Source organism: Astatotilapia calliptera, chromosome 15 (genome assembly GCF_900246225.1).
Source record: "Astatotilapia calliptera chromosome 15, fAstCal1.2, whole genome shotgun sequence".
Taxonomy (NCBI): domain Eukaryota; kingdom Metazoa; phylum Chordata; class Actinopteri; order Cichliformes; family Cichlidae; genus Astatotilapia; species Astatotilapia calliptera.
The window spans coordinates 21,131,425-21,156,008 of NC_039316.1; the positions used below are offsets into that span (position 1 = coordinate 21,131,425).

At 40.0% G+C, this 24,584-nt stretch overlaps 1 protein-coding gene across 2 annotated transcripts; it reads left to right on the plus strand.

The window, feature by feature from the left end:
* Positions 1 to 13,141: 13,141 nt before the first annotated feature.
* LOC113006743 (low affinity immunoglobulin gamma Fc region receptor II-like) lies at positions 13,142 to 20,347 on the plus strand. Of its 2 annotated transcripts, XM_026142896.1 has the most exons (6): positions 13,142 to 13,195; positions 13,266 to 13,301; positions 17,860 to 18,123; positions 18,203 to 18,448; positions 18,883 to 19,167; positions 19,768 to 20,347. In XM_026142896.1, the coding sequence occupies exons 1-6, from the start codon at positions 13,165 to 13,167 to the stop codon at positions 19,848 to 19,850; spliced, it is 945 nt and encodes a 314-aa protein (XP_025998681.1). In that variant the 5' UTR covers positions 13,142 to 13,164; the 3' UTR covers positions 19,851 to 20,347. The 2 variants fall into 2 exon arrangements, with proteins under 2 accessions (XP_025998681.1, XP_025998680.1); XM_026142895.1 differs by lacking the exons at positions 13,142 to 13,195; positions 13,266 to 13,301 and having other exon boundaries at positions 17,817 to 18,123; positions 19,027 to 19,167.
* The last annotated feature ends 4,237 nt before the right edge of the window (positions 20,348 to 24,584 follow it).

Below are 24,584 nucleotides of genomic sequence, written 5' to 3' on the forward strand. Positions count from 1 at the left end.
CCAAACACACCACGGCTGCCCTTTAGTTCCTCTCTTCCAGTTTTATAATGAATCTTTTCTCATTTGAAAGGGATAAAAAGATCTTGTCATCATTCTGAGGTTTCCTGTCGTCTCATTCTGCATTCAGCAGCACGATGCAGCTGTCTGCCTTCCAAATGGGAATCTGGGGGAGAAATCCCTTTAAGTCAGAAACCCTGAGAAGTGATCGTGGGTGAGATGGCTCGTTACAGCGACCAGCTGCTGTGTCAGACTTCCAAATCGAGTCTTAATGTTCAAAAGCCTGAGAGTCATTTTCTGCCAGGGAGCGCAAAGCTTCTGTAAAGCCATCAGCCTCGGCTCTGCTCGCCACAATAAGCTGCCATGACCATATGTGCAGCGCCAACATACTAAAGATGGAAAGATGGAGGCTGACATCAGCAGCACTGGCACGTTTTTTTTACCTGAGTCACCTGTAAAGTTTAGATTAGGTTCTTCAGATAGGAAAAACAAACTATCAAAGCTATCGCTAGCAGACAATAACTTCACAAAGATCATTAGAAAGACAATTTTGTATAATTATCAGTCTTATACGTGTCAGGAAAACATTTGTTCTTTTGGGAGCGACATTCAAGCAAGAGGTTAAAGATGATGATGAACACACCAACGAGCTGTGATGGTTTGCCTTTGATCAGGAGCATGTGAAGTCGTCAAAGGTTTACAAAGCTTAACATTTACTTTTGAACAAATACAATGAGAAATGAAATGAGAAAAAAGAAACTTCATTTTTTGTTTTCATTTCCACCTAAGAAAATGCTACAGTAGGGCTGTGCAATGGTTACCACTGTAGCTAACCCCATGTTTTATGGATGTGTTTGATGATTCATTATTTTACTCCTTTTTTCTTAACCAGGTTTGCTGCCTTTTTAAGTACTTACAATTAAAACTTTCCCTCTGTCTCTGGACACTTGTGTGCTAATGCCGATATTCCTGGACACAGTTACATTATAGGCACTAATTAAAGACATCAGATGTCTTTAATTAGAACATATTTCTACTTAAAGTCAGTTTAAACGAGTCACTATTGGTGTGGCTCATTTTAACTGTGGTGACTTTGTTGCTCAGTTTGGATAAAAGGATGTGAATGAATGTGCCTCTACTCACATCAGGTCTCATTATGTTTTAAAGACTTCAGTATAACACAGTGGCCCCGCCAAAAAACAAAACAAAACAGGAAAACACTGTATCCCAGCTGTCATACAGAAAGTGGCAGGGTACAGTCTGGACAGATCACCAGTCTGTAGACAGAAAACCATTCACATGTACAGCCAATTTAGAATTAGAATTGCCAGTTAACCTAACCTATGCATGTCTTTGGACTGTGGGAAGAAGCTGAAGTACATACAAGCACACGGAGAACATACGTTTCTAGAAAGACACCAGCCAGCAGGGAGATTTAAATCTAGGACCTACCACCATGGCCAGCCCAGTGGTACAGAGGTTAGTTGAATTAAAAACTCAGGCAGTGCTAACGGGATATTGCTAGCATCTTTTTTTATCTTTTCATAGGAAGAAGTTCTTGAGCTTGAACCTGCCGGTTGGCTGAGGTCTTTCTGTGAGGAGCTCGTATGTTCTCCCTGTGTATGAATGGGTTCTCTCCAGCTTCCCCAAACAATCCAGACATGCTTGTTAGCTGATCTGGGTGTAGGTGTGAAAGTCCAGGGTGGACTGTGTAACACGTAGGATAGACTCCAACACCCTCACCCCTGCTGCAACCCTGAATTTAAAAAGTTGGAGGAAAATAGATGGACTTATTCTGATAAAGCATGACAGCATCCCATCAACGTTTGTCTTTTCTCTTTTGTAGTTTGTTATTAAGGAATCTGTTCACCTATCATTCCCCCCCCCCCATTTAATTACCACCATCGATAACTCCACAGTTTTCCCTTCTCCTCAGGTTAAGAGCCTCTGTGTCATCCGAGGCTCTTAACCTGATCATCCGATCATAAAGTATGATCGCCTGAATGTTTGAGGTAAACAAAGAATTCTTTTTTTTAAGGTTAATTTATTTAAAATACAGTTAAACACAGGTCCTAATACAGATTTCTACAGAAATAAAAGTAATGTATGGGTGCGTGCATGACGCTATATTAAATGTTGAGTCTATTAGCTCAGATTTTTTTTGCATTTTTACATAATATCTCTTTCTATAGATAACTGCAAGTTGCTAACTAATTGCTTAAAGACTGCTGCTAATGACTGTACAAATGAAACAAACATTGATTCACAACATTGTATGAGATTATAAGAGTAATTGTGATACTTAAAATACATTTTGCTTGTAACATACTACTACAGCTAGATACTAGATTGACTATGAAGGTCAGAACATCAGTAGGTTTTAATTTGATTAAATGAGCATGATCACTTAACTGCACAGTTAACAGCATTAAAATCAGCCAGTTTTGTTAAAAAGCCTATTATCAAAGAAGATTTAAAACTACGCATACACATCATTATAATAGTAAACAGAATATTTTACAGACTTAAAATACAACATTTTTATCCATTGGTAGAGACACAGGAGTATTTTCTTTGGGAAAATCTGCCCAACTTTGGGTAGAAATCCTCTTTAGAAAACAAGCGTGGATTGCCCGATCCTGGTTCTGTGCAGCAGCCACCCTTTCTTCATGTCCTGAACATCTGGGTAAAGTGTTCAGGTTTCTCCTTAGCCTCGTTAACATCTCCATCAGTGCACGAAGGACATGCACCCCTCATTTCCTCTTTCCTGTTGGAAAAAACAAACAAACAAACAAAAACATGATAAAACTGATTATTATCAATTATGTGGCATGATGGACATCAGTGTCTGGGTCAAATCCTGATTCATGGAGATCCATTCCTGCCTCATTAGAGCTCCTAGATGATCACAGTTTGTGACTTTCAGCTTTTTAAGGACTGACCAAACGGAACAAATCTGTATTTTCCAACATCACACAGGATCATTACATAAGGTAAAAGTGATGATTAAGTGGCTCAGATTAACATTTTGAAGCCATGAACAGAAAACTTTCCAGATCTCAGTCCTCAATGGTCAGTCTTTACACTTAAACTCCCAGAGAGCAGCCATTTGGCTTTTCTACCTATAAAACCCGGAGAGCAGCCAAATGGCTGGTAGGCTTTTAGCTAAGCTTTAGCTTCAGCCAAGTGGAAGCTAAATTGGCTAGTCATTCATATGTATATTAGGTTGTTACCTGGGAATTCTGGAGGGAGGCGAGTGGGGGTGTGTGATTGAGGGGGTGGGGGAGCTGCTAAAAGCTGTGCACTTCCTTTTGTGTTTCATCTTGATGCATTCTCAATCATCCAGGGAAATAAATCTCCAAAAGTCACCAACTTGGAGTGTTTCAGTTTGCCATCTTAGGGAGAAATCAACACACATGGGTGTATGTCCTTTGTTGCTGAGATTTATTGATAAAACCAGTACAAAAAACCATGCAACACCTACGCTTTAGCGTGATGTCTTGGAAGCGGTTTCGTGCCATAGTTCCAATTATCTGTGGGTTTCCCAGGTTTGCTGACCAGCAGTCATTTAGAGATGGAACCCTGTTAACCCCCCGCAAGATGACAATTGCAATAAATGCCATTAGTTCAGGGAGGTCCATGAACCAATGAACATGCTCCATGCACCATTCAGCAGGCCATTTGTAAATATGTGTACAAATGGTTGGTTTTTTGTACTGTTTTTTGTAAGCAGGTGGATCTGACCCCTCATATAAAACATATATGCAGGTATTTCCTGGATAATCCTCCTTTTAGTATTAAGTATAACACAAAGCGAGTGACTGAGCTCATGAACTCATCAGACTTCTAGAAGGCCAAAAATCATTTTTTGCGGTCAGGGCAGTCACCCCCTGGTGACAGGATTTTTCATCAACGTCTTTAACAAAGAGAGACAGTTAATGTACTCGTGTAAGGAATATTGCTGGTGAATAATTTTCTATCTGTTTAAGCAGGAGGGGGAAAAAAGTACAAAAACACTCTGAAAACATTAAAATATAATCAGTCTGTGTAACGGAGGAGGTTAAATACGGTTCTTAAAGTAATCAGTGTCCAAAAGATGTAGTGAATTTCTTCAATGGTAAAAGTTTATTTTAAATATTCCTGAAATGTATGGTTGGTTTGCTTTCTTATTCCCCCCCCCCACTTCACACCTGTGAGATATCAGGTGGTTTAATGTGAGTTTACAACCACTTATTTTCTTTGTCCAAAATTTCCTGCCAAAGCCCCAACTAGTGACGGGTGACATCATAAATCTGAGAAACAACAATTTACTGGCCTCGTACATTGATAAAATAGTAATAATTTGTTCAAGTAAGTAGTGTTTCTGGGCTGGCTGTCTAGTTCCCTAAAAAAAAACCCAAAACAAAACAAAACAAAAAAAAACCTCAAGGCAAACAAACTAAGCAGCATGCTGCCAACAGGTCATTCACCTTGGATGTATCTATAAGGCTGGGAAAGATAGGGAAGCTCCATATTGATGGCTCATGCCAAAACTCCATGTGACGATCTAAAACACAAAATCACAAACAGAAAACTTTGAGAAACAGTTTGGCCTGGTTACCTGCAGCAGTGAGTGATGGAGATATAAAGAACATCACTGAAGTAAAAAGATGAATGGAACTACAGCAGAATTTGGCTGTGAAGTCAGTTTTCATCATAGCAAAGTTTGTTTGAAGTTGTATGTTTTCCAGATGGTTTTAGCAGCAGGAGGAATGTGTGGTACAGCTAAACGAATTAAGTCATTGAATTGATGGTTCAGGCCTGTGAAGCTTTCACTTTGAGATGCGTGGAAATCTGTGCAAGAACTAAAAGACTCATTTTCAGGCTTGTGAAACATATTGTTGTTGGTTGGCTGTATGGCTGCCTTTGTGTAATCAGGAAGCATTACTGATTAAGCTGTTTGCTGAATAAGCACCTTTTTGTTGACAGTTTGTGATCTGTACATGTACAAGAGAAAACTGTTAGATTAAAGCCTGTCAATGAACAATGTCTTCAGTTGTGAGGCTGGTAGGGACACTTTTAGCCTCACGCTGATTGAGCACGCTGGTCTGTAGTCAAGGACAAGATCCATTCAGTCACACTTCAGGACATCAGGTAATTTTTGATGAGGAGCTTCAAACATGTGTAGTCCTGTTGCATCTCCAAACTTTTCTCCAAAATGACCATGAAGTTGAGTCGACGTGGCATTTTTACATCTTCTTGATGATTTTTTTGTCTGCAACCCAGCTAAATTTCTTCTGGAGTGTCATCAGCCAGCAAAGCCTTCTTCTCTCTTAATGAATCCTATTCTTGCTTCTGTTGATCTTGTACTTTTTCTTGCTAGTGTTGGTCATATTACAGCCAGGTTTACAAAAAAAAGAGAAAAATAAAAAGCATGTGCCGTTTTCAACAGCCATCTCTTCTGAGTAAAATGTTTTCCATTGCTGCCCATATGTGTATGAACAAAATGACAAAATTAACAACTTCATTTTCATTAAAAAAAAAAAAAAAGTAAAAATGTTTGCAATATCCTCCAGTAGGACTCTACTGGAAACACAAATGACTTTCTTCATTAGAAAGCAATTTCTTGAAAAACTTCAGAAGAGCAAAAAGTGACAAAGCTCCACGAAAGAAAGAAAAATGTCAACATGGAAAAGCAGGTAATTCAACTTGATATCAATTAGCGTTAGTGGAAGGGACAGTTTAAAAGCTGACTTTTGAAAGATAAAGTCATAACAAACATTTCATTTTACTTCCTTTTCTTGGATTTTTGCTCTTGCTTTGGTGTCTGTTTACATAACTCTCAGCTGAGCGCCGTCACAATTTAACCGACTCAGAAGGAACAAGCTTGTGTGCTGATTGGTTGAAGACATAGACGGGAAAGGGACCAATTGCCATTATGCACAGTACAAAGTGAAACAGTAACAACATTTTAATTATATTTTGATTATCAAAGGAAAGTTGGAAGAAAGTTGGAAGAAATTATTTTAAATTAATATAATATGGACCCCAAAGCGCTTTACACTACATTTAGTCATCCACCCATTCACACACCTTCACACACTGGTGATGGCAGACAGAGGTGAGGCTGCTGGCCCTCTGACCACCACCATTAGGCAACGGGTGAAGTGTCTTGCCCAAGGACACAACGATCGAGACTGTCAGAGCTGGGGCTCGAACCGGCAACCTTCCGATTACAAGACGAAATGCCAACTCTTGAGCCACCTGAGTAATTGTATTCAGTTGTGCTGCACATGGAAAAGTTTCTGGACACCAACCCTCGAGGACTGGAGTCTGTTACCTGTGCTCTAAAAGATCAAGATAGTGAGCACAATTCCCACCAAATAAATCTGGATGACTGAGTTTAACTCATTACTCTCAGTTTTCTGGGAACTGTTATAAATAGTCTGGCTTCAGAGAGGGACCACCAGACCTCTGGGGAAAATTAGTTAAAAAACGGGCACTGTCACTTTTGTTTCTTAAATTTGAATTTAGTTGTGTGTTAGAAATTCTAATCTTTTTGAAGCTGCACACAAGCGAGTCCTGTAACCTCAGCACTGGTAGATTTTTATCAAGTCATCCTTTCTGTGAAGACTGAGAGCAATGCAAACAGACACACGGCGGCAGTATTTGGTCTTCAGTCCAACACATCCATCCTCGCTTCCTCCCATCCCAGGTTCAGATAGGAAATGAATTCTGCTCTTCAGTCATGACCTTTGTTAAAAAAAATTGTGTACTTTTCTATATTACCCCTTGAGAATTACGAGAAGGTCTTTTATAGATACAAATTCCAGCCGTTACTGCAACTGCAACTACAACTGCAACTGCAACAGCAATAATCACCCCTTCTCCAACATACAGGGCCACTTTCAGTCCATCGATCCTCTCGCCAGGTTTTTGGCCTGCAGACAGAGGTGTATGATTGGACTTTTGTTAGATATCATCTTATAGAAAAGTGCCCTCTGCAACATCTTTATAACAAAATTTATCTTATTTATCTTTATAAACTCACCAGAGTGAGCGACTTTCAGGTTGACAATGCTGACGACAAGAATTTCTCTCTTCATGCGGCTTGGTCCACTCTGAAAGGCTCTGCACTCGTATATCCCTGTGTCATTAGTTGTTACATTCGTCATAATCAAAGACAAATCCCCATGTGTCATATTTCTGTCCTTCACAACCACTCGGTTGATAAAAGATGGATCTTGGTCTTCTGAATCAAGTTGTTCATCGCGATAGCTGAGCACATACTGACTACTGTTAGCTCTGTGCCACTCTAAAACCTTGACTGGAATATTTTTAGGATTTCTGCAAGGGAGAATGACAGTCTCTCCAGGTTCAGCTGTGACATTTTCCTGTACTGAAGGAGCAGAATCATCCCCCACCTTCAGCTGATCCATTTCAGGGTCATTGGTTGTGCTGGAACCTGTCACAGCTTTCAAAGGACAACGGTTTCAATACTTTGAATAATGCCAAACGTACAACAAACGCACTTGATAAATAGCAAAGAGAGATAAAAGCATATCCTTTTAACACTAGAAATGCCAACTGGGTCACTTTGACCCATTGGCTTTTTAAAAATTCTGTAACTTTTTTAATTAAAACCCCATGATCTTATATTGCACAATTTCTCCTAAAATGGGGTCATTCATCAAATACTGAATTTTGGGGTGTGTAGGATTGAAAGGAAAAAAAAAAAAATAAAAATATATATATATATATATAATTATATATATATATATATATATATATATATATATATATATATATATATATATATATATATATATATAATGACCACTTGTACCTAGGACGTCATTTTGACCCTATAGAAATGGATGTAAAACCACTATTATGTGACATTCGATAGTCCAGCAACATGATTGTTTACACACATTTTACATGCAGGCTGCTATAACATGAGCAAAAGCTAGCTAAATATGATTGCAAAAATAAAATAAATGGGACTATAGGTAGATAAAAAATTTGTAACTACTGCCAGGCTGATGATAGGATTTTGAGCCTGAGCAAATCGGGGGATTACCTTACCAAGTGCGTGGAGAAGCAAACAGAAAAGTAGCAGGGGAAATGTATCTGAACTGAGCAGAGAGTAGAGTGGGGAGAACTAATCTGAGAAAATAAAGGATGAAATCCACAAGTGAACAGCAAAACATGTTTCAGGCCTGAGCAAGACAGTTTAGGAGGTGATGTTGCAGAGGCAGAGCAGTGTTGATGTTGGATGACAGGCAACAGATTTTGTGACTGGGGAAAGATGAAAAAGTTTGAATGTTCTAATTTCATAATGATTTCAAATGTTCTTACATTTTTGTAGCCGGCTGTGAGGTCAATTTTAAATTGTAGGCAATCTTCTTCACAGCATCTTTTTCTAGGGAAACTAATACAAATGTGTAATTCTAATGTCTTAGCTTTTGTATTATTTGTTTTACCCTTTGTCTGTTATTCTAATGTGTATGTTAACTTCATAATCTGTGCTGATATTACCTAAATTATTATTTAAAATAATAATACAACCCTTCACAAATAATCTCAATTACATTACTCTTAAATACTTGATCTGTCAAATCTTATTTTTTTGGTTGAAAATTAACAACTTAACTGCTTCAAGAAATGACATCATTACCATTACTGTTGTTGTTGCAGGAGGGGTCCTGGTGTTCTAGTGTTAAAAGAGTACGTGTTCACCAGCTGAGATTTTATGAATCTGAGACCTACTAATGTCAGTCCAGATATACCTGTGAAGGAACGTGAGATATCTAGCAGCAAGCAGGATGTGAGAGCTTCATCGGGTATATCTGCATGTTATTAAGAATAATGGAAAAGTGACGTGTGAGACAGATAGCTGATGCTGCACCAGTCTACCTGTGATATAGCAGAATGTTCTGGTAAATAGCGAGCTGAAGGAGAAACTGATTTAACAAGCAGTCAGTTTTCCAGATCACACTTATTGCGTCTATATTTGAGTGTTAATTCATCAGAAGGCTAAAAGATTGAATGTAGAGGATTTTAATGCAGCCCTGCACCAATTTAAACTCCTGGAGACACATTGATACAGTGGGATGCAAAAGTTTGGGCAACTTTGTTAATAGTCATTATTTTCCTGTATAAATCATTGGTTGTTACAATAAAAAATGTCAGTTAAATATATATATTATAGGAGACACACAGTGATAGTTGAGAAGTGAAATGAAGTTTATTGGATTTACAGAAAGTGTGCAATAATTGTTTAAAAATCAGGCCGGTGCATAAATTTGGGCACTGTTGCCATTTTATTGATTCCAAAACCTTTAGAACTAATTACTGGAACTCAAATTGGCTTGGTAAGCTCAGTGACCCCTGACCTACATACACAGGTGAATCCAATAATGAGAAAGAGTATTTAAGGGGGCCAATTGTAAGTTTCCCTCCTCTTTTAATTTTCTCTGAAGAGTAGCAATGGGGGTCTCAAAACAACCTTCAATTGACCTGAAGACAAAGATTGTTCACCATCATGGTTTAGGGCAGAGCTTCCCAAAATGTGGGGCCCGCCCCTTAGGGGGGAGCAGGGGGGGGACGACAAAAAATGCTTGGACACTGCTAGCACGGGGCTCCCACACAAACACAAAGCAGGAGATGAAGCATCGCTGAATATGTTTCCAAACCAACTTCATTCTAAGCCAAAGACTAGAAAATATGGTGACGCATATCTGCCCTTTGGCTTCACCTGCACAAGTGCCGAGGTAGGTCTCCCCTGCAGAATTGGTTTTCCCTGCGTCGGGAGCAGCGCTGGGCTATTCAAAAAACGGACAAACGGTATCCCACATTCTTGATTTTTAGTTCACAAACACTTGTTGTAATGATTAACTACTCCTGACATTTTGGAGATGTTTATACAGTAAAGTTACAGCGGGATAAAAATAATATCAGGCTGATCCTGCAATGATTTGTCCCCCGGTTCAAATCACGGACAAACAGCATCCCACAGTTGTTTATATTTTTAAACCCATTTTGCACAGAGAGGCATTTTTTGAAAAATGTATTGATAGCAATGTTGAAAATTATTACACAGGAAAAAAACAACTACACGTAAAATAATCACACCGTGACGCCTCTGCCTTTCTAAATAGAGGGACAGTAATTGCGTGTTTATATGCAAGCGTGTAAAACCTGCAGATAGAGATAAAATACTGTTAATCTGACTATCTGCCATTCTGCAAGTCATCTCATGTAAACAACGTGGTGCACAGCGTGACGTGAAAAAAGGCACATACCTTTGACGTTGCGTGACGAACTCTGTATTCCTCGTCCACACATAAACGCAAAAAAGGAGTTTTAAAAAATCTCAGTTTTCTGTGATTAGAAATGCTGTTTACGTGTGGACGAAAGGCCCAAACGCATAGAAACAGCTGCGTTTTCAAAAATACCCGTGTAGGTGTGGATGTAGCGTAAAAGAGTTAGTAGTTTATTTTATTATACCTGTAATTTATTGCAGATTACTTGTATTTGCTTAATTGTTTACTAAATGTTTGAGGTGTGAAATAAACCGTAATGGAGCAAAATATGGGTGTGTGTTGTTGGAGGATGTGTTTGTGCGCACGCATGGGGGGAGGGCGCAAACATTTTCTTGTAAAACAAAGGGGGGCCTAACAAAAAAAAAAGTTTGGGAACCACTGGTTTAGGGGAAGGATACAGAAAGCTGTCTCAGAGATTTAAGCTGTCTGTTTCCACAGTTAGGAACATATTGAGAAAATGGAAGGCCACAGGCTCAGTTTTCAGCTTATGTTTTGACTCGTAGTGCCGTCTTAAATTAAACCCCTTAATTACAGCCACATTAGCTCCACAAATAAGATACAGGTTTACCAGCAATGTTTGTAAACATATATTCAGTCTCCCGCCGCCGGTGCTGAAAGGCTCTGTTTTCAGAATCAACTTTTCTCTTCGCCATTGTGAGGGGCTAGCTAACAGAAGTTTGACCTGATTGACGGGGGAATGTTCCCAGGTAGCCTAGCGTTCTGCAAGGAGGCTGCAGCGCTGCATAATGGGATCTGTAGTTTGTGTGTTATTAGCGCCTCATATCGCCGGGTCATGCATAACAATAATAATAAATCTATATAAAATGATCTCGCCACAAAAAAAGAAATGAAATCAATATTTAGTAGATCCGCCTTTTGCAGAAATTACAGCCTCTAAACCACATGTGTCAAAGTCAAGGCCCGCGGGCCACAGCCGGACCAGCGTACATTTATATGTATCTATTCTATATGAATTAAGACAGTTATGACTGACAGGTCTGATTTTCTCCCCCAATAAAATAATATTTAATATATTACTCTACTTATTTTATTACATTTTTTACATCTTGGGATTTTCTTTTTACCCATATCGTATAAGTAAGCTTTCATTTTCAGACAATATTTAGAAAAACAATATTTATCTATTTGATAGATAATGCATCATTATATACAGTGTAAGAGACATTTGCCTTTGAGATAAAAAAGATATAAAGTGATATGAAATAATTTCACATTCAATGTTTGCTGAAGCTCAGTATTTAAAACATTTGACAAGTTAAAAGGTCAGAGGTCTCCGTCCCCCTCTCTCTGCTTTTCCCTGCTGTGTGTGCCTGTGTCCAGATTCAGATAAAGACAGTTCTCCCCAAATGTGCCAGCATCACTGCTGATATCACGAAAAGGCTCACATGAATACTAATGAAAAATGTAATTTTGAGTGTCATGTTTGTCAACAATGTGTTGTTATACTTTTCTCATGTTAGCTGATTTTTGGGATAATGTCAACTAATATGATCATAATAAAATAATAATAAAAGCACTAAATGACATTTTAGTGTCTTTAATTGTCCTTAACAAAAAGCACAACAATAAAAACAAATGACTGGAGTCTTTGTATACAGTCTCCAAATTTGATCCTATTACTGAAAACACTTTATTATTATTATTATTATTATTATTATTATTATTATTATTATTATTAATATTAATAATAATAATAATAATAATAATAATAATAATAATAATAACAATAATAATAATATATAGCTATGGGTGTGGGTGCTTTAGGGGCTACAGGTCCCTAGATATTGCTGCCAGTGCTTTTGATCCTCTTTGGATGTTGGCTGCCTTTTGTTCTATTCTCTGTTAACATTTTCTGTTGGTGTTCCATTGGTTGTGTTGCTTTCCTTTTGAATATGGTATACACTACTTTTTGTGTCATTGATGTCCCAGTGCTTCTGCCCTATTTTTTTGTGTCTGATCATTTATGATTCGTTTTACCACAGCTTTATTTAATGATATCTGAAAATCAAATATCTGTAATTTTACTGATCAGTAAATCAGTCAATCTTTATTGACAGACTTTGCATCCATAGTGAAAAAACAACAACACCCCCAAAACAAAACAAAAAAACAACACAACATGTAAGACTGCACTTAAAATGAAGAGTGATAAGTCTGTGTGTTTGGCAGTTTTTGACCAGCAGGTGGCGAGGGAGGTCTGTGTGCACATAAAGCCTGAGGATTAAACTCTTTTGCAATCAAATTGGCTGAAAGACTTCATGAAGCTTCATTTAGCTGTCACTAGCTCGAGCTGGTCCTTAAATACTGGATGCCTGATGAGTAAACAGGAGTGACAGGTTAAGTGGGAACCTGAGGACTCCACCCAGTGGGTGGGTCTGGACAGGACCTGCCCAACATTTTCAGAAACAGCAGGTGAAGAGAACACAAAAACAGACAACATCCTTAACCAGCCGGGGCCCATGAGACACTGTTTTACAGCTATAGCTGTCATACTTTCTGCGCTTTGGATCTTTACTATTGTCTGAGCCAAAACTCCCACCTTGTCTTTATTACTGACTGCAATTCAAGAAACTCCAAACAGAGGCCAATACTGAAAAATATAAATCAATGACTGAAAACAGAAAAACACACAAACCACGAGAGAGCTGATGGTTAACTTAAGGTTGTGGTCCAATCAAATCTCTTACTACGTAATTTTTCTGCTTCTATGGAATGGAAAAGGGTCTTTCGTTATATTCAGACAAAGAAACCACAAAGGGAGGGGACGCGAGTTTCATTTTACTGTAAACTGAGTGAAGTGTCATTATTAAGTCTCAGTCAAATATGACCAATTGAAAGAATGAAGGGTGCATATGTCCTGTGGCTGCTGTGTAAGTACACCACATATTCTTTTGTCAGATTATTGTGAAACTTAAACTAACTGAGTGTTATTCTATTTAGGGTTGATCTCCCTGCTGTGTGGCTCAACAAATCAAGGTTAGATCTCTTTGTTTTATTCTACCAGGAAACCCCACTTTATACAATTACATGTTTAAATACAACATGGTGTACAAAAAACAAACGAATGTTTTAAGATATGCTTTCACTTACCAGAACATATAATTTCACAGGCCTCCGTAGTTTTCCCATGAATTATTTCCATGTAGCTCGTAACTGAGCTGAGACAGAAAAAGGTACAGAGATAAGCTAAAGGTTTAAGTATCAAGGTTAATACAATAAAAATAAAATAAAAGGTAATTTCTGGTGGCAGTTTCAGTGGAAAGTGATTCAGAGACATAAATATAGATATGCATCTAAATCTGGATTTTTTTAAATGAAGGCTTCATAACAAAGATGTAGTCAAATACATAAAAGTTGCTTCAACAAGGTACTCTTGGTTTATACCAATCATTAATTAATGGTTAAAAAGCGTAAGGCTAGAAGGATATGTGCTCGCTGAATGTGCATGCATGATTATGTGTTTTTTTAAATCGTGGTTTACTGCTATATACTTTATGGTGAAGTGACTGATTCACAGGAAACCAAAGACAAAGAAGCCTAAATCCAGTCATGTCCAGTTGTCTTTGTACAAACTAGTTTACATTTTAGGAATTCAAAGTGACGAAGGATTTTTTCCCCTCACACCCTTTCAAAGGCCTATTTAAGGGGTTAAGACTTGGTTTTAGGCGTAACAGGTTTGGCAAAGCATTAATAAGAGTAAATGTCCTCACAAATATAGCCAAACATACATGCCTGTGTGTGTATTGTATAACACTTCATGTATACACAGCAGGCAGCAGCTGTCGTGGAGGAAGCAGCGGTAACAGAGGAACCTTTCGTCCAAATAACCTCAAACTCAAAATGGAACTTGCTCACGTCCACAAAATACCCCGACAGTTTTGTAGTGAATCTGATGAAGGGTCGTTGAGCTGAGCAAGGAAAAGATGCAATTAGAGACAGATTTCTCAAATCATTAGATGATATCCAGCTAAAAGGAAGTATTTAAAAAAAGCTTCAGCAATTTTGCCCAACGTAGTAATCCAGTGGTGTTGATACTGAAGTTTTGTATTTACACATAAAAGTACTGTCTCCACGTTCATTTGAATTTCATTTTGAGGCTGAGCTGCTGGGGGGGGGGGGGCAGTGGTGTGCATTGAATGCTTTGCTGTGGCCAAGAAACCCTCTTAAATGCATGCACAAGATAGCAGTCACCACAGTTCAGGTTGGTTAGCTCCTCACTGATGATATGACCCGAGTTTATAATGCACAACCTCGTGAATGTTGAAACTCGTCAGCTTCGGACTTCGACTGTAAACTTAAACTTATAGCTACTGTTCGGTCGGTGGGTTGTGGTTGGAGACCCAGCTTTCATCAGCAGTGATTAGTCTTGACAAAAAAGGTCACATTAGATGTGAACGTGGGTCATTCAGTAGTAAAATAATTAAAGCTCTGCAACATTTTACCTTTTATACTATGAATATTTTCTAGTTAAGAGGGCTCTGAAATTCTGCCTCATTTTATTTTTTTTTCCAGCATTTCAGAGCCTTCTTAACAATGTCTGCATAAACAGACTGGCAGACTGACTCCATAACAACAAGAAAAGAGAATTCACATAACCTTTTTTGACCTGCAGAAAGAAAGGTGATCACCATTGCACCTTCTGCAACAGCTGTTGCTCACTTACCCACAACATCCTGTTCAGCTTGATGACAGACACTGTTTCCTGATTTTGAAGCATTTAGATAAGTAAACTGGGCATCTCTCATCTCAGAAAACATCCTGTGTAGATGGTGTGCTCTGCGCCTTGAATCTTGACCTAACCTGCTGCTCACCATCACCACAAACTATATATAAACTTTCCATTCCAAATAAAAAGTGAACATATTTAGACTTGACAATTGAGTGATAAATGAATGCTAGCATGCTTGGTTAGAAACCCGCATTCACAAACTGGATACACTGCAAAGACACTTATGTTTTAATTGATACTAAGTAACATACCAATCCAATTCCTACAACTTCAGTTATTAAAACTGAAAAATCAACGGTCTGCACCACACAGGAGGCTCAATAACATAATTTAAATGCTTCAAATAGAGCCAGCAGCTCAATCATGCTTCAGAGGTTCAGTTGAGTGACTTTGATTAACTGAGGTAAAGCCGTACAGATTTTGGCATCTATAGCAGCCGATATCACCATCCAACTATCAGTCTAACGTGCCACACCTGGCCAATCCTCAACAAAATCCAAGTGGATTAGTTAAATAAAAGAATTTATGTTATGAAAACAAGGGAAACTACCCAAAAAACCCAAACATTGCTTTGTAGCAGGCTGTTAACATTTGTTTTTCTGCTCTTGCTCTTGACGAAGGCGGTCGCACTTTTCTCCTCTCCTCCTCCTCCTCTCCCTTAGCTTCCCTGCTTAGCCTCTTATGTCCTTGTCTAGTCTCGTGTTTTTTGTATTACTTTTCCCTGGAACACTCTCTCACAGTCTGTTCTCTAAAACCTAAAAGAGGAATTATGGATTGGATCAACTGGTCCCTGAATGCAATTGACACCCCTCTCTCAACGAGAAGTTTGAGCTTGGGTGAGCTTGAGTGCTGAAGACATCTACCTATTCGGAATCATGATAACAGGGTTCTGGCGGATCGGAGCTGACTTGGCCCTGACTTATTGAAGAATTAAGAAAGCGGAACCGGCTGTTCAAACCCCCACAAGGCTGCCCGCTGGGATTGAAACGATGGGAGAGGCATGAGTTTCTCAAAATGGGCTCATTGAGTGCAGCACGGATAAGATCTTGGAGAAGCTACGGCTGCTGTGAATACTCAGAATAAGATCTCTGACTGCAGACTGGATACATCTCGGAAGGGCTAGCTCGGAATAACATCTCTGGGCGCAAATTGGATGACATCTCGGGGGAGGCACACTGCCGTGAGTTCTCAGAATCCTTGAGTACATGAAATGACAACATCACAGAACGCAAGTATGGCGAAGCTCGCGGCTCTCCAACGGGAGATTGAGAGACCAGTGTTGGACTGTAGAACTGCTTTGAAATTCATATGAGCTGTTCGCACTAAAGTAAAAAGCGCCATCACTTCATGCGGATACCCCTTTGGCGCCAGCTGCGGTCTCAAGGCTGGAGCTGAACAAAAACACCCTGATAACGACTGTGTTTAGACTGTTCCTTCCCATTCCATGCAAGGCCACTTGGGTTGGCTGGAAGACTGTTTACTTAGCCTAGCAGGGCGAAGGACACTGTCTCAGCTGAACTCTGGACACGCACAGACATATACACTGATATGCACACACTCATCCCCCCTCCCTTTCCAAACGCCTTCGACGCTTATTCCCTTCCGATGCTGCACCCTTTACCCACCCCTGTTGCTTTTCATGTGTTTCTTTGGTGTATTAAAAGTTTTTTCATGTTTTATGTGCAGAGGTGTTTTTTTCTGTTCTCAAACTGATCTCCCTGTTGGAGCTCAGTGTGGGGGGAGTTATTTTTTTCTCCTTATCCTTTCTCATGTGGTGCATTTTCCATTGTTATACCTCTCTGACCTGTCTTCCCCATGTGATGTTTTGTGTAATGTATGTATAGTCGGAGGGTAAGATGGCGCAGCCATTGCGTGCAATAGGTCGGCAGCCTTATGAAATTTCCCCTTGTGGGACTAATAAAGGTATATCAATTCAATTCAATTAACATGTTTATTTCTGCTTTAAAGTTGAACATTTTAACATGTGAATGGCCCACTTTTGGAGCCAGTCTCAGGTGGACATTAAAGGAACTGCAGCATTTGGCGGTTTCATTTCTCCGTTCTGAAGGATTCCACTTCACTGACATTCCATTTGGTGTGGATTTCTTTTTTAACCTTTATCAACAATCACTCTGCACTATGAATCTTCTGCAATTAACTGCAATCACCCGAGTCACAAAGACTATAAAATGCCCCACAATGTCCTCAGGTTTCAACTGTGAAACTAAGGGCTGCACTACTCTATGACAAACCTATTATTCATTATAGCTTTACTACATGTTTTGGTAATCATTCTGACAACTTCAGATCTCAAATTCAAAGATAATTGGCATACTTCCTCCAGGAGATATTTGAAGAGACTGATGGGTATCCTTAATGAAGATTATAAACTGATGTCCTCAGGAAAAGCTACAGGTTACCAAATTATTAGTTAAATAGGCACAAAATATCTTAAGTGCTTTTATCAATCAAACTGACAGATGAAATTGTGAATGAGCGTTTGTATGTTTTATCTCATATGATGAGATTCCAAGACCCAGGGGATATAAGAAATTCCAGTCTAACCTAATGTAATCTAATCCTGAATAACTGTGGTTGCATGGAGTTTAACCATACCCTAGATAAACCTGGATAAATGGGAGTGATCCCAAACAACTACTGCCCTTAAAAACCACCTTCCATACTTAAATGTTGGTGTTTGTGGATGGTTCTGTGTGCATTAATTGTTTCACTGTAATTCTCAGAGACAATCTGATGGCTGCCTCAGGGTTTTGTAAATGTGCATAATCCATATCTTCCCCACAGCTCGTCTGACTGTGAGCCCCAGCAGCTCTCAGCTGTTTGAAGGTGACTTTTTGTCTCTGAGCTGTGAGGCTGAGGACTGCCCTGCTGGATGGACTGTGAGGAGGAACACGCCCAAACGACAAAGGAGTCGGTGTGGAGATGGGTGGGGAAAACAAGTCGGTTCGTGTTGTACCATCACCTACATCTTCAGAAGGGACAGTGGTGTTTACTGGTGTGAGTGCGGAGAGGGAATAAGCAGTAACACCGTCAACATCACTGTGACTGGTAAGAATATTGTGTGTAGTTAGTGTTGGTGAAGCTGTGTGTCAGTGGATGAAATGCTGTAGTTTGTGTCTGTGTGGAGGTGGCCGAGTGATCCTGCAGAGTCCTGTGCTTCCTGTGATGGAGGGAGACAGCATCACGCTGCTCTGTAAATCAAAGCCCCCACATTCAAACCTCTCAGCTGTTTTCTATAAAGATGGCTCCGTCATCAGGACTGAGTCGACAGGTCACATGACCATTCCTCATGTTTCCCTGTCTGACGAAGGCCTCTACAAATGTCACATCAGTCAACATGGGGAGTCTCCACCCAGCTGGATCACTGTCACAGGTAATTTTCAGTATGATCAACATTTATTTCATCCATAGATGGACATAGATAGCATGAGGTCACCCATTAGTCAGTGAAGTCCCAATATGAGACCTCGGGCTTTTTAGCTATCACCACTTCGATGTTTTCAAACCTGCAGGTCGGATCCAACCAAAGACTTTAATTGGCTAAAGACTTCTTATGTGTTCTGTTTAACCTGAAACTACCCAATAAAGTAATCAGGAAGGTGCTTAGTGAGGTCGCAGAGTGAGGAAGCTGAGTTTCCCATAGACCTCTACACCATCCAAAGGTTTTTTTTCCTACCACAGGAGTTGCCCCCTGGTGGCCAATGGATAGCGTCACTTTTCAGACGAGATCTGAAAGTTGCGTCCATCTAAGATTACCATCTTAGATTTCATCCATGAATCACCTGAACAGTGCCATTCTCTTTACAGGTAAACCTACAACTACAGCCCTGCCTTCCACATTATCCCCACCCTCTACATCAACCCTGTCTTCTGCCTCAACTTTGCTTTCTGTCTCAACCCCAATGACCACACCGATCCAATCCACTGCCATGGCGTCTCCTTCTGCCACAGCTCTGCCTACTGATTCAGCTCCACCAGCTGTCTCCATTCACCGACCACTTGTCTTGAGAGTGGTCTGCCACCTGGTGGTGTTCTGTCCATATGTCATCACAACTGTCCTAATGGTGTCTTTATATCGACAAAGACCCACAGGTAACTTTCACTGTCAGATGATCAATCTATTAAAGGGGATCTGTTGTGTTTTTGTTTATTTTCTGTCATAATTGTATGCATGCAGCTACGGTGGTGGACTTTGCCATATATAAAGACTATTAGAGGCCTGAAACGGCCAAAGTTAGAACAATTAATGAAGAGAGGACACAAAAACAGAACAGAGAAGACCTGTTAAAAAAATCCAAAATCTAAATCTTTATTTAAAAATTGTAGGCAGTTTGGCACAGATAGGCAGTCTGCATAGTATATAGTATAAAGAAAACAAACTGAGAAACAAGCATGGGATCATACATGGAAACACTGAAACTAGCTAACACACTGGGAATGTCGGGAGAGCCTCGAAATCCGAGATACTGTAAGAACAAAGACAATCTGATCTATCAATCAATTCTCAGGTGTAAGTAAGACAAATTGAGCACAGGTGAAGCTGTGTTGATTACTTTGAAGTGTAAATCATGCAAAGCAACTTTAGAAGGGCCTTAGAAGAAAAATACAGATGTGGAAATGGGTCCCCTTAAATTCTGATTGTTTTTCTCACTTATTATTACCTCATTATGACTGAACTCTTTGTCTCCATAGCAACAGCGCCACACCCCCACCCTGAGCAGAAACTGACAGAGGACTTTGACATCATGGAGGTCACCATCGAGCATCATTTCTAAACTGCACAGAACAGAGAAATATTTTTGTCATGTAAAAGTAATAAATATTAGATTAAATAGATCTGATATTTTATGGCAGCACAAAGTCATGTATAACGTTGGAGGTAAACAAAGTGCAGTTTTTTGACTGCATATTCATATCTACAAGCCCAGTTTATTACCAAAGAGACAAATGATTTCTTCTACTCCACTCCTACCCACTCCTCCCACAACCAACATGTTTTTCAATGTTGTATAGATGCTTTCCTGTATCACTGATGTCTCAGTACTCCTGCCATGATCTGTAGGTTTAAGTTCAGCTTTGCCTAATGGTATCTGTAAATTAAATGACTGTAATTTCACCTAATGTTTTGGTAATATGTACAAATCCTCATTTCCTTCTACACTTACATATGCAGGAACCCCAAAATCCAACATTTACACCCCCATTTCACAATCTTTGCGAACTTTGATATATTTCCTATATAATATCTAATCTATGTGATTTACCAAATCTAAGACCCATCAGTGCTTATAAACTACCAGATGACTTCTGCTGCTTCTTCTATGTGTCCAGAGAATGCATGGCAAACACCCAAGGAGGGACTGTCGGACAACACTGTAAGCCTAGATGTTCACTCTTTATATATGAAACCAGCAATGAATGGAATTTGCATGCATTCACATTCATTTACTCTGTTGGAGCTCCAGCCACTAGAAAGCAGATCAGCGTGTAGGCTAATTATTAGCAATAATATCACTCAATAAAAAGAGAAGTTCACTTTGATCTGTTGACAAACTGCAGCGATTTCCTTTGTTTACTTTATGAAGCTACAGGACAGAATCAGTGGAGGGGTGGCGATTCGGGCACCTTGCAGTCACTGAGATGACCATGAACATCTCTGCACACCAAAGTATTCTACAGTCAAATCTGAGGCCATGTGCATGACAGCTAGAGTTTGACCAAAATGGGTCAGGAAACAGGACAATGATCCGAAGCACAGCAGCAAATCTCCATAAGAAGAGCTTAAAGAGAATCAAAGTGCTGCAGCGATCCAGTCAAAGTCCAGAACTCAACCCGACTGAAAAGTGGGTCCACCATGTGCCATGCTACAGGTTTCTTCAATGTGTTACGTTCTTAGTCTAGGCGTGTATTGAACGCAACAACAAATTGGCCCCACTCACGCACCACCCAAGAAAGAACACAAACAGTAGTATCTTTTAAAGCGCTAAGAAGCCATTTATTTGCTTCAGCAGTGAGCAGTGCCAAAAATAACAAACAAAACTCCCTAATGGTCCCTACACTTTCCTACACAAAATGAAAACCAACCAAAAGACAATTCACTTACCTAACTTTCTAAACGAAAAACAGGAGAAAACTTAATCAACAAAAATGGTTTGTCACGCCTACTAGGCTGCTGCAGTGAACAATATATACAAGGTGAACAAAATACACAATTGCTATTTTACAAATCTCCTGATTGGTTTTGCCTGCTCTGCCGCCGTTGCCGTGTGCACGGTCGGCCTCCGGAACTGTCTTGGTCCTTGTGTTGTCGACCCCCGTGTCGACCCCCTGAACTTTTCTCGGACTCTTGTTGAGCTCTGGTTTTGTTTTTGATCTGTTGTCCTGTGTTCTTGGACTGTTTTCTTGTGTTTTTGGTTTACTCTGGACTCTTGTGCTCCTTGTTTTTTGTTTCGGACGCTCCTTCCTGGATCCCCTCCGCCCACCCTGGTCTGGTGCTCGGTTTTGTTTTGGGTTTTTGTTTAGAGCTGTCGGGAGCCAGCCCTTGGAGGGGGGGTACTGTCACGGTTCTGGGTCAGTTTCGAACCAGTATTTTGAGTTTTGATTGTTAGTTTATTTTTGAATGATTGTTGTGGTTTTGGGTGCTATGATGATTATTATTAGAGTTCCATGTTTCTATTTATTTGTGTTCTCATGTTTTGTGTGGGTTTAGTTCCATGTGTCATTTTCTGTCTGTCTCTCAGTGTCGAGTCTGCGTCTTTGTGTAGTGTTCTTGTTTCCTGTTTTATTGTGAAGGTCTGCGTCTCGTGTGTGTGTGTTCAGTTTTACCTCTGTCTCGTCTTGTTGATTACTCCCAGCTGTGTTCCCTACCTGTGTGTAATCTCCCTGTGTTCTCTGTGTGTATTTAAGTCGCGTCTTCTGTCATTGTAGTTGGTCCGTCTATGTATCCACCATGTTTCATCTGTGTGTTTTTTTTCTACAATTTTGCTTTGAGCGCTTCAAAGCTACACAGTTAAATTCACCTCTGCCGCTTTTAAACTGTAACCGTAATCAAGACCAAATCTGTCTGTGTGGATAAATACATGCACAGAAAAGTAGACCTAAGCTTTCTAAGTAAAGTAAAAATGAGTTAACTTCTTCTCTGCAGTGACAGCCTGTGACTGGCTCTGTTTCTGCTGGAACTGCCTCTTATTGTAACGTCATAAATAATTCATTCCTGTAAAAACATAAGCTCTAACAGTCCTGCTGTTGTTTAGCATCAAACCTCAAATGAAACGTGACGTATTATTTAACATCTGTTTGTCCTCCAGGCGACATTTAGAAATAATTTCCTTAATTTACTCAGTGATAAAGCAGCTTTAGAAACCACAGAACAGCATAAGGCTGGTACGGCTGTTTGATTTTATTCACTCGCTGCTTCGCTCGTGAGTCAGCACCGCCCCTCTCCTCGGCGTTAGTTGTCGGTGTTTGTCGTCAATACAATACTGTTAATTGTACTCTCTGCAGTGTTTAAATGCTTACATATACGACTCGGTTCTGCTTCTATGCCCCAGCTTTGTTTACTTTTTCCCACCGAGGCTTCTAGACTTCTGATTGGCCAACATTTCCGCACGGTTAGGAATCTAGCGCCACCTGCTGCTTTGGCATGTTCATAGCAGCGTTTTCCTTCATTTCTGCCTTTATGTGTGGACGGGATTATTTTTTAAAACGAAAACGGAAAATCTCCGTTTTCAAAAATACCCGTGTACGTGTGGACGTAGCCTCAGTCTCTGACTGGAAGCGCTAATTCGTCATTCGGCTTTTGTCAGACTAAAGTAACTGTTAAAACTGTTTGAAAAGCTCAGCTATACAACAAGGAGAGATTGAGAATTTCCTTTTAGTTTTCAGTTTATTTGATATCGACAAAAGTTAGTCAGTTTTGTCTGTTCTTCTGTAAAACAAACTAAGATTTATTTTTAGAATAAGTGGAATTGACAATTTAGTCTGTTTCGTTTGTTCTATTTTGAAACTTAATATGAAAAAATCTCATATCGCCCAGCTCTAGGTCATGGTACTGCCTATTGGACCTTAACTTCCTCTTGAGGTGTTGCAAACGAGCTTCAGCCAGTCGCTTGTTGTTTGGCAGCATGGGTGGAGAGCTGCCCTTGAAAGGAAGTGGCATCTCATAGTGTCCATCCTTCCTTTTTGTGATTGTGCTGCCGAGGAGTTTTACAAAATGAACATCATCTTGAGAAACATATTTATCTTGATAGTTTCTTTCGCTGAAATCCATTTCTAGGACCTTTAACACATCATTGACCGGAGGCAATGGCATTTCCTTTACTGCCACTCTGTGTACAAAGCTTTGATGTTCCTTTCTATCAAGATATGGATTTGCTGATCCTATGATGCTCCAGCCAAGCACGGTTCTTTGAGCAAATGGATGGTTTTCTGACCCTACAATGACTTCTAGAGGGGCCAGTGCTGATGGGCAATCATAGCCAATCAGCAATCCCACTTCACAGTCTTGAAGTGGCTGCAGCTTGTTTGCCAGTTGCCTCAGATGTGGCCACTGAAGTGCGGTGTCCTTTGTAGGAATGTGAGACTTATCGACTGGGATGAAATCCTTGTGTATGCCTGGCGTAGCTGAACATGCGACTCACTATGGAGCCCACGAACTTGCAATCCACAAGCCACTTTGCTAGCTATGACTGTGTCTACTGCTGTCATTGTACTGAGCCTTAATTGCACTGGCTGAGTCTTCACATTTAGTGCAGAGACCAGATCTCCCAAGATGAAAGTTGAATCGCTCTGTGTGTCGAGCAGAGCATATGTGAGAATCTCACTGTGGGGGTCTTCTGCCAATGACACAAAAACTGGAACAATGCTAGACGTAGCTGAGGAGTATCTTGTCAATGTGTGTGACATGACATTACGGACTTCCTTTGTCTCATTTCCTGCAGATGGTGAATCACTGTTTAACATTTCACTGGCTCCCTCAATTCTCTCTATGTGCAAGCAAGTTGGATGATTTCGACCACATATAGTGCATGTGTGCCTTCTTTTGCATTCTTTACTAGTGTGGCCCTTTCTTAAACAGCCGAAGCAAAGACGGTTTTCACGAATGAAAGCTCTCTTTTCATCAGGAAGCCTTGTGGCAAAGGTTGGGCACTTGGCGACACCGTGTGTTTCATCGTTGCAGACGAAGCATGGTGGTCTTGGCTTTGAAATTAAGGTCCCTGGTTTACCTGCAGAGTGCTTAGCTTGAGCATTGGTGCTGAGTGCCTTGGTTCTCTTAGGAAGCCTTTCATCTGTTACTTTAGTGGTTAATAAGAAGGGAGAAGCAATGGGGTTGCAGGCTATTCTAGCTTCCCTTTGTAGAAATCTGGTGAAATGAGCAAATGGTGGATACTCTTGACATCTGTCTAGTTCATCCACAACAACGCGACCCCATCTGCGTACCAGCCATTCGGGTAGTTTTTTGAGAAGTTTATGATTTTCTTCACAATCATTTAGAATTGCCAGCCCTTTAA

Bases quoted from the DNA above. Each gene is read 5' to 3' on its own strand.
- LOC113006743 (XM_026142896.1), top strand. From the start codon at position 13,165: ATGAAGGGTGCATATGTCCTGTGGCTGCTGT. The intron at 13,302-17,859 runs GTTAGATCTCTT...TCTTCCCCACAG, and splicing joins GTGTGGCTCAACAAATCAAG to CTCGTCTGACTGTGAGCCCC. The intron at 18,449-18,882 runs GTAATTTTCAGT...TTCTCTTTACAG, and splicing joins CAGCTGGATCACTGTCACAG to GTAAACCTACAACTACAGCC.